The following is a 10,778-nucleotide window of genomic DNA, read 5'->3' on the forward strand; positions in this document are numbered from 1 at the left end:
AGGGAGTGAAAATATTTTTATTTAAAATGTATAGTAGATCAGTGAAATCTCTACTGGTCAGAAGGAAAGATTTTTATTTCCATATTGCCCCATTTGGCTTCCTCAAGTAACAAAAAGAAGTTGAAATGATGAGAACTAAGCCTTCTACTTCATTAATAGCCTGGATAGGGCAGTGCCCTTGGAGAATTTGCCTTGGTCTGATGGACAGGAGCTGGTAAGAGTAGGGAAAAGCAGGGTAAGAGATCAGAGTACTGGTACCAGGGCACCAGCCAGGTACCTGCTGATGGTTGGGATACTACTTTGAAACTCAACTTGACTCCTACTATTTCCCTTACAAGGCAGGACCAAGCATCTCAAAATGTAGGCCTCAATCTGGGACTAGTCAGAGCCACCACAGCCAGCCCCAGACATCCAGGGGAGGTTCTTTCCATTTAGCCATATTGAAGACTACCCTGGTTCTGGAGAATTAGGGTTCATCCTTGAGGAATATACATGTCTTTTGGTTCAAGAATCTGCTCATAGATGAAAGGGGAAAAGACCATGGTAGAAAGAATACATAGGAATGATTTTTTTATTGCATGAAGATCGGGAGGTGTGAAAGGACTGGAGTCAACCTTTAACATACACCAACCTCTTCAATTTCCTGGTATGTGATCACTTGACTTTTCCTTCTTTGTGGTCACTTGATTTTTATGACTTTGACCACAGAATTCTAAGGACGGGAAGCCAATTACCAAGCCAAATTAAATGTCACTGTATATGAGACACTTCCGATGTACATTTAAATATTTAAATGTTACCTTTTTTGATAATATAATAAAAGCTTATTACCTAGAACCTCAGGGTGGGGACAGCTGTTCTGAACAGGTACACATTCAATACTTTAGGACCTGGATCTTTATGCACCAAAACCTTTTTACTTTAATAATTTTGGATGGCTCTCTTTGTACAATTTCCTGACTTCTCTTACACAAGATGCTGTACATAATTTAACCTCTTCTTGATGACTCAGAATTATCATTGTGGATACCAATGAAAGAACTCTGGTATGGAACCAAAATCGCCCTTGGGAACTTCAGAGGTATGCAAGGGTTCATTTCTTCAGTACCAAAAGGCTGCTGTGCTTTCCAACTTTTGGTGTCTGCTCAATGTATTTCTTTCTGTCAGGCTTTCATTTCTTTTCTTTCACTATGCTTACTCTAGCCTTGTCTTCTCCTAATTTTTGCATAAAATCTGCTATAAACTGTAATCTCATTAGAAACCAGATTCTTTCATTTAGTAAAAATTTCCTAAGTGCCTGCTAGGTCCCAGACACAATCTAGGACCACTGTGGGCATACAAGAGACAAGCCATGGTCCCCCCACTTGCCCTCACAAACCTCAGTCTTTGATATAATTACAAATCCCCGCATCAAATGCTACATGGAGGTATGTAGCCCAGATAGCCATGGTAACATGGGAGAGAAGGAATAGGGTTACCTCACTTGGGATCGTGAAGATCAGCCTGCTTTTAAGAGATGATTGTTAGCTCAGTCTTCAAGAATACTTAGTTAACTAGACACATAAAATGACAAAAGGGGTTCTAACCAGAGGGAAGAGCAGGTGCAAGGTATGAAGGAACACGAATCCACAAAAGTTTCTCAAAAATGGAAGCACGTCAGCCTCAGAGTGTGTCTTTAGATGCTCACTTGAGAGAACCATGAACAGGTATTAAGGGCAGGAAATGCCTTGCTGCTATTATAATTATTTCCTAGGTTCCTAGATATATTCTGGATAAGTGAGTTTTCCAAACAGCTGAGTTTCAGATAGGGGAAGTGTAAATATACGTAAATGGTTTTTACTATATGGAACATATAAAGGAGAGAATTCCTTTCTATTTGGAGGACTGAGTGATCAAAGATTCTAATCTGACAGGAAAATAGCTTTCTGTTAAATATTAGCAAATGAGCTGATAAATAGTAAAATTTTTAAAAGTATTGATACCTTAAACAACATGAAAGCTTTTTATAAGAGAAATCATTTATCCCTTATCTACATCTGTAGACTGTATTTTAAAAGACATTGCAATGCTTGAAGTAGTTATTTCAAGACTGCAAGGAAAGGTATGTTTAAGAAATGACAATATTTTGACCATCACAAAGCATTTTAATTCTAGAAGAATTGAGAAAAATAAATTTTGCATAACTGACACACTGTGGGTTAAAAATCAGCTTCTAAAAATAAACAATTTAGGGGAAAGATTCATGGACTTTAGGAAAATAGATTAACATGTAAAAAATGTCTGGGTAAATCGAATGAATCCGTTTTTCCCCTTCAGTTGAGATGCACAGTAAAATATGAAGCCCATACCATTTTAAATACTAATAGGATGAAGATCCAGACCAAGAGAAACAAAGACGCTATAATATATATAGCATATAAAAGGAATATAGCATATATAGCATATAGTATATAGCATATAAAAGGAATTCGTTTTATTTCATATCATCCCATCAACCGTGAGGATGGAATCGTCAGAAATTATGTGTTATTTAATTGTGTAGTCTTAACATGGGGGTGAGTTGTACAAATACCGGATTTGAGAGAGTTAGTTCAACAGCAATGTTTGTTTAAAAACAACAATTTAAGATTTGTAGTTGATTGCACGATTAATATGAGCCAGCAGTGTTACAGCATTGTCCAAAAAGCTCGTGCAATTTGGGGAGGCTGACAGAAATGTAGATCCACGGCAAAAGAAGTGATAACCTCAAGCTTCTGTGTGCTTGGAAGTACCTGTATTTGTGCTCAGTTTTGGCTCTGTACTTGGTGCACAGTCAGGAGATTCTGAACCACTTTATGTGAGGAATGGCTAAATTAACCTAGGCAAATTAACTTGGATAGGACTTAGGGGGACACTGTAGCTGTTTTCAAGCATCTGAATGACTATCATATGGAAGGATTAAAATTGTTTACTGTGGCTCCAAAAGTCAGAATTAGGACCACTGGGTGGAAGTTACAGGAAGACAGACTTCCATTCAATGCAAGGATGAACGTTTCAATACTTAGGAGCTTTCCAAAAATGGAATGAACTGTCCTGGGACACAGTGAATTCTTTGCCACGTGAGGAATTAAACTAGAGCTCAGCCCTTTGCTGGGAATTTTATGAGAGAATTCAATCATTAGTTACAAGACTGGAGAAGTTAAGGCCCCTTCGAATTCTGAGATTCAATGATTCTGTGATTAAACTGTTCTTTGTTACCTGACCCTATGGTCAGTCCTCTAATCACAGATGAAAAATTTCAAAACTTTTCATTAGTTGTGAATTCACTAGTTCATCAGAATTAGAAGGAAAAAAAATCAGTTTTCAAAACTATACTCAACTTGCAGTTTCTCAGATTCTTGGAAATGATTAGAAGAAAATGCAAAATTAGAGGGCTTCCCTGGTGGTGGAGTGGTTGAGAGTCCGCCTGCCGATGCAGGGGACACGGGTTCATGCCCCGCTCCGGGAAGATCTCACATGCCGCGGAGCGGCTGGGCCCGTGAGCCATGGTCGCTGAGCCTGCGCGTCCGGAGCCTGTGCTCCGCAACAGGAGGGGCCACAACAGTGAGAGGCCCGCGTACCGCAATTTAATTTTAGAGGGCAATGTGGTAAAATAATGATTTAAAGAATACAACTATGACTCATGGCTCATTTTTCAGAAGATGGTCTATGTTAATACTGCTTCAATGTTTCAGTAACAGTGAATTAAATGAAATATCCTGTGTAAAAGATTATTATTTTGATATTTATCATTTGTTAGGTATTTGAATTTAATACTGTTGATATTGTTCCTCTTTGTGAAGGCTGGCAGTACTTCGAGATGGAAAATGTAAAGCAATGACTAGAAGATTGGTAGTCTGCAGAAGGGAGAACTATGTAATTTGCAAAACTAAAGAACAAAACTAAAAACAGGGCAGCATTCTGAGCTGGAATCTACTGCAAGGAATAAATAAAACCAAATACTTCAATCTGTAATCAGCATCCACCTCTGTACACTGGTGAAGAAAGTTTCCATTTGAACTTTTCTTCTTTTTTTTCTGGCATGGGAATTTTCTAATTATGTTTGTTTTGGCTAATAATAAAATCAGTCTGTACTCACATCTGCTTGCTCTTCCCAAATACACAGATTGATGGCTTGAGTGGGACTCTTTCACAAGTGGAAAGAGGAAAACAGTGTGAAATTAAAAATTAGCCATAGATGTAACCTGAAAGTAGTTAATCCACACATTTTAGATTTGACTTCGTTTGGCCAGTTCAACTTTAAAAGTCACTTTGCCTCAAATATCATCTTCTTCCAATACTGTTTTAATCTTTGTATGTTGGGTCTCTTCCCTGTTAAGTGTTGGGGATACAAAGAGTAAAAAGACAGAGTCTATTATCTTAAGGGACTAAAATTCTAATTATGACTACAGAATTATTAAATTCAAAACTACATTATGGCACTTTTGTGGGTGGGTTAGGGTGAGGTAGAATGCGGTATGAAACACTGAGGATGGACTAATATTTGGTCTGAAAGTTTTACACCAGCCTGAAAGTGACGAGGTTTTGAAGGAAATTTTAAAAATAGTGTTCTTACCTCCAGCTACAAGTCCAGACTCCCCTAATTGAATAGCTACCCCAAAGCCCCCAAGTTTAACAGGTGCCGAGTTTTCCTTTGAGGCAAGGAGAACACAGTGGGGCTGAAAAGAAAAAACAAACAAACAAACCAAAGTTAAGGATTAACTGAAGACGAACAATTCAATTTACACAAAACCGAATAACATGACCATATTGTAATACTTTAAAAACCGGAATTACTTTGGATGCTTGAATTATTTCTCTATTCTCACTTCTGGCTGATTTCTCCAAAGACTTACCTGTTTTATCCAATATTTTTCAGGAATTATTTGTTTCCAAGACTAGGGTGTGGTGCTAGGAATTACTTAGGAAGCATGTATGTTCAAGACAGACGTGTTTTCTGCCTTTTCATGCAATATTTTCTTCCTTTGAGTGACACTCTACATTTCAGGAAAAATATATTTTATTCCTGTGTTTCTTGTAACCTTTGACTTGACCTACAGAGCCACTGTATCTTGGCCCTTAGGGGATGTTGACGGCCCTTTCTTTGTCCACTCTCCCACCATCTTATTTCTTTTCTTTATTCATTCTACCCCCAAGTAAGAAGAGTCAGATTTAATGACTTTAACTGAGCCTGGCTCCTGGGGAATTCAATGCTCTTCCTGGGGTCTCTTCTCTGGACCTGCCCTTCCTCTCTGTGGGAATGGGAGGTGAGAAAGGAGAAGGGGGAAAGGAGACTACTTGGCTGGCCTCTAGTCCAGGGTAAAGACAAACTCCCCGAGGAGTAGCTGCTTGACCAGGGCTAAGAATCATATGCTTTGTGGTCACAATGAGAGTTTCTTTGGAGCAGCTTGTCCTCTGCATCTGCCTCTTTCTGGGACCTTGCTGGGGCTGGTGTCAGGAAAGCATTTAATTGTAGGGAACTTTGGTCTCTGCTCAAATACTATGCTCCCCAACATGACTAACATTACATATGCTATGACCTGTTCTTAAAATACCAGTTAGTGAAAAAGGCAAGCCTCTTCAGGCTTGGAAGATAAAAGTATTTTTTATTCTGTCCTATACTTGCTCATACATAAAATGACACAGTTTTAGTTCAGGTTTAGCCTACATGAGAGTGGGTATGAAGAGACCTGTGCAATAAAACTCTGAGCTGGTACACCCGGAGAGATGTTTGATGATGGATACGCAAAAGTGGGAGGGATCCTTATTCTGCCCAATGAAAGCATCAGGGTTCCACTTTGGAAGTTACTTTTGGTCCAAGGCTGTTTAAAGACCTTTACGATAGAGTCTAGCACAAAGAAAGATGAGCCCTTGAACATAAATGTATGTATGACTGTGTATGAGTTAGAGAAAGAGAGGAGAGAAAAAGCAAGTGTACAGGAATGGTGAGCAAACTGCAGGAAGACACAAAGTAGCCAGAAGGGTCTATGGAAGAACAAGCAAACCTCTATAGAAACCAACTGATAAAGAGTGCTCTCCCTCAATGAGAACTTTCAGCTGGTTCAAATAGAGATCAATGACAACAGACCTGAAGAAAAAAGCAATAGCCCTGGCATGATTGTAGTGTGGGGCACAGCAAATGAACCAGCCTAGAAAAGGATGGCCATGATGCAGAAGAAGAAAACACAAACTAGACCCAGACAGGGTTCCCTGGCCAGTGTCTTCATCACCTTCTTAGGAAGGAGTAGTAGAAGCTTAAATCAGAATCCCAGAGTATATACTTTATATAGTTTGTCGACTATATTTATGCTTAAGTTAATGTTACACTGAGATCTATGTATCCAGCAGCGCATGGATTCAGTCACTCTCTACAAACCCTTAAGTGAGATAAGTCATAAAATTGGAATTTAAGATAGAGAATAAACAAAGAAACCAACATACGTAAATGAATACAAGACTAGGTAGTGTTAAGTGCTATGAAGTAAAATTAGGCTGGTAGGGGAGTAGGTGTGACAGGTTTGAAGACTAGGGAGTTGCTATTTAATAGGAGAAGGGGTGTCAGAGAAGGCCTCTCTAATAGGGTAATATGTGAACACAGACCAGAATGAAGTCGCAGAGCAAACCACATGGAAGCAAGATCTTGGTGTGGAGGATAATAAGTACAAAGGCCCAGAGGCACGAAGGGGGTTGGTAAGTTTGGAGAAAAGTAAGGAAGCCAGTGTGTTGGGAAAGGAATGAACAAAGGGAAGAGTGGTGGAAAATGCGATTCAGATGATCAAAGACCCTGTGGTCTAGGGTTTTGAAGTCAAGGCCAGATCAGAACTCTGGGTTTTAGGCTGAGCAAGATAGAAAACCACTGGAAAGTTTTGAGCAGGAGAGCATTAAGATGAGTTTTAGGTTTTGAAAGGATCACTTGAGCTGCTGCGTGGTGAAGAGATTGCAATGGCACAAGTGTGGAAGAAAGGAGACCAGGTAGGAGGCTTCTGCGGTTGTCTATAATGATTTATAGATTTTTAATATTTTTGATGTGTTTTAATCAATCGCAGTCATTATTCATTTTCATGCTCGAATTGTCCTGTTTTTGGCCAGTGAGAGCCCCTACTTAAGTCAGCTTTTATGTCCTTCTGTAAGACTCTAGGAGTCTGATAACTTTCTTGCTTTCAGGCACAAGGTGTTCAAGGCTCGTCTTGTTCATTTCTTGCCCCAGAATTGGAGCTGGCCATTTCTCCAAACAGCCCCATTTCTGTTTAGTGGGTAAAGGTACTTAAATCCACAATATGGATATTAGGTATAGTACTGCTATTAGGTTATCGCCGCTTCGACTCTTCAAGCGGACATAGCTAAAAATTACTTATTTTTTAGAAGGAAAAACATAAATCACCAATTCATACTGATGCTTCTTCCTACTCAATTATAGTTTTTAATTTTACTTCTTCGATTTTGTCAGATAATGTTGGTACCTAATGACATTAACATAATCATTCATTTGCTTTTTCCTTTAATGTGTGTGTATAAAAGTTTCAAAATAACAACATTTCCATTACCAGTAACAACAAAACCACTGTATGCTGTTCAGGATTTCTTCGTGATTCTTTTTGTCAGATGTATCAAAATACTGTTTTACTATTCAACAAAGTAAGAATTCATGAGTCTATGCTGATGTAAATAAATAAGTAAATGAATGGGGAGAAGGAAAAGCTTTCCTTTAAGTAGAAAATCAATTCATAAATGTAGAATAAATTCTGGCATTAGAAAATCACCCTTTGGCAGTTATCATCGTAATAACTGAGTCAGATAAGAACCAGCAAAGGGTTCTAACTAGTGGGTGAAAGCTTGAAGAGTGACAGGATGTTTGTATAATCTCAGAGTAGCTCCCCACAGGATACTTACTAACTACAAAAGGTAAAATGTTAACATATGGGGAATCTGAGCGAAAGGTGTCTGAAATTCCTTGTACTTTTCTTGTACAATAACTTTTCTGTAAATCTAAAATTATGTAAAATGAAAGCAAAACAAAACAACCCACCCTATTTTAAAGTCACTTAAAAGAATTCTCCTTGTGGTTATACTTTCAATTTGTTACATGGTGAGGCCAATTTGTTTTAACTAGATCTTGACTTAATTTGGTGTTTTAATTATACAAAACATGTACACAAAGTTCCAAAGGCAAAACCATAAACAAATACCTTTCAGAGAGGCCTAGCTTTTGTCCCCTCTCCTCGTGCCCAATTTCTCTCACCTCATTGGCATTAGTTTTTGGTTTATCCTTCCATTGTTTGGTTTTGTTTTGAAAATGAGACAATACATACAAATACTCAAAATTTTCACATAACAACACGTGCATTAGATGACTCCATAGCATTACCTAGACATCTTCAGGGAGGTTTGTTTTTTTGTTTTGTTTTTTTAAAGAGAAACATTTGCGCGCTGATGGGAAAGATCCTGTAGAAAGGAAAAAACAACCCCAGAAGAGAAAGGGGATGGGATATAATATGCAAGTGGGAAGGGGGTTGGCCCTAGTGACAGCGAAGAAGGCAGGATACAGGGGCACCTGCAGATGCAGGCAGATGTGGATGTAAGAAGATGAGGAAGTTCTCTTCTGAGCACTTCTATTTTCCATTTACTTGAAATAAAAAGTGATCAGCAGGTGGGAGTGAGGAAGGAGAGGTGGTTGTTGGCAGAAGAGTGAAGGTGTGAAAAGGGTTTTCAAAGAACATGAAAACGAACTAAGACAGTGGTTGGCAAACTTTAGTATCATAATCACACTGATCTGCTGGCCTACATCCCCAGAGTTTCTGACTGATAAGGTCTGGGATGAGCTTAAGGATGTGCATCTCTAACAAGGTCCTGAGTGATGGTTTTTTTGTTTGTTTGTCTTGTCCTGAGTGATGTTGATGCTACTGGTCTAGGAGCCATACTTTGAGAACCACCAGACTAAGGAAATATAGCAGGACTGTTGGCAGCATAGGGGCCCACTCGAGGTTTGTGGTCATGAGTTTGAAGCAAGACCAATCAGCACTCTTCTGTGTTTGTACCCAGCAGTCCTCATTTTAGCTGGTGAGGTTCAGGCCTGGAGTGGGTGGTGAGCTGAATTTAACAAGGGTTGGGATCTAGATAAGAGAGGCCGGTAATATCATAAATGGATGGCACCAAACAAGCATATCCGTTTATTTCTTCTTTTCTACTTCTATCTTTTGTATAAATAAAAAGCTAAGATATCAACAGAGTTCAAGGAAGGGGAAGGGTGAGCAGAAGAGCATGTATGGGAATAAGCTGAGAACACCAAAACAAAAAGCAGAAAGTTCAGAATGAACAGGAAAAAGCTCATATAAAGGAAGAACTAAGAAAAGCTTACATTCAAACCTGGTCACAGTAGGGTCATCAGGGAACTGAAGATTAAAACAGAATTAGTGTTTTGAAAAGGGATGGCTTAGGTGTGGAAAAATAGCTAGCATGATAAAAATTTTATATTAGATTTTATGAAATAGAACATATAATAGATAAACACCGTTTAGTCATTTAAATAAATCCTGCCAGGATCCCGAAAAGATATTTGTACACCTATGTTTATTGCAGCATTATTCACAATAGTCAAGAGGTGGAAGCAACCCAAATGTCCACTGACAGATGAATGGATAAAGAAAATATGGTAGGGCTTCCCTGGTGGTGCGGTGGTTGAGAGTCCGCCTGCCGATGCAGGGGACACGGGTTTGTGCCCCAGTCCGGGAAGATCCCACATGTGGGGGAGCGGCTAGGCCCGTGAGCCATGGCCGCTGAGCCTGCGCGTCCGGACCCTTGTGCTCCGCAACGGGAGAGGCCACAGCAGTGAGAGGCCCGCGTACCGCAAAAAAAAAAAAAAAGAAAATATGGTATAAACATACAATGGAATATTATGTAGCTTGAAAAAGCAGGAAATCCTGTCACATGGTACAACATGGGTGAACCTCAAGGATATTATGCTAAACGAAATAAGCCCGTCATAAAAGGACAAATACTGTACGATCTGACTCAAATGAATTACCTAGAGTAGTCAAAAATCATAGAAAGTAGAAAGGTAGTTGCCAAGGGTAGGGGAAGAGGGAGAGGGGGCTAATGTTTAGTGGACACAGACTTTCAGTTTGGCAAGATGAAAAATTTCTATATATAAACACAACAATAAGTATATTTAACACTACTGAACAATATAAATATACCTTATAAAGTATAAAAATATAAGTATACTTGCACAATATAAATATACTTAACACTACTGAACTGTACATTTTAAAAGTTAAGATAGTTAATTTAATGTTATGTGTTTTTTTAACAACACACACACACACACACACACACACACACACACACACACACACACACACACACACGATTCCTCCTAGACCAATACAGTAATCATCTTCCTTCTCAGAAGTTCTAGAGTGAAGTAAGAGCTACAAAATATTTTTATTCTGGCAATTTAAAAACATTCTGTCCCATGTGTCATATTTATAACAAACTAAAAGCTCTGGAGAATATGATGTTTAGAAGAGTGTATGTACCCAGAAATAATTAGAATGTTAGATAAAGCCCAATTAATTAAATATTTAGTGTAAAGTAAACAAAGCTACAGGGTAACAATTATGAGGAGGATATTAACTAACTTCTTCATTTCAGATGACAACAAAAAGGAAGAAATGACATTAAACTGCAGGGCCAACAGTTACACAGATGGACAGATAGTGGTTAAATATTGGACTAGGACCAAAAAAAACGCCCTGCAGAAT

The 10,778-nt window shown here is 38.7% G+C and overlaps 1 protein-coding gene across 4 annotated transcripts in view; it reads right to left on the reverse strand.

The window, feature by feature from the left end:
- CASK (calcium/calmodulin dependent serine protein kinase) overlaps nucleotides 1-10,778 on the reverse strand; it is a 395,420-nt gene that overhangs the window by 134,165 nt on the left and 250,477 nt on the right. For all 4 annotated transcript variants that reach the window (XM_032619715.1, XM_032619712.1, XM_032619714.1 and 1 more), the window contains exon 6: nucleotides 4,595-4,697. In XM_032619715.1, the coding sequence (XP_032475606.1) occupies nucleotides 4,595-4,697 (103 nt within the window). The remainder of the gene's footprint in view (nucleotides 1-4,594; nucleotides 4,698-10,778) is intronic.

This window comes from Phocoena sinus, chromosome X, assembly GCF_008692025.1.
Source record: "Phocoena sinus isolate mPhoSin1 chromosome X, mPhoSin1.pri, whole genome shotgun sequence".
NCBI classification, from domain to species: Eukaryota; Metazoa; Chordata; class Mammalia; order Artiodactyla; family Phocoenidae; genus Phocoena; species Phocoena sinus.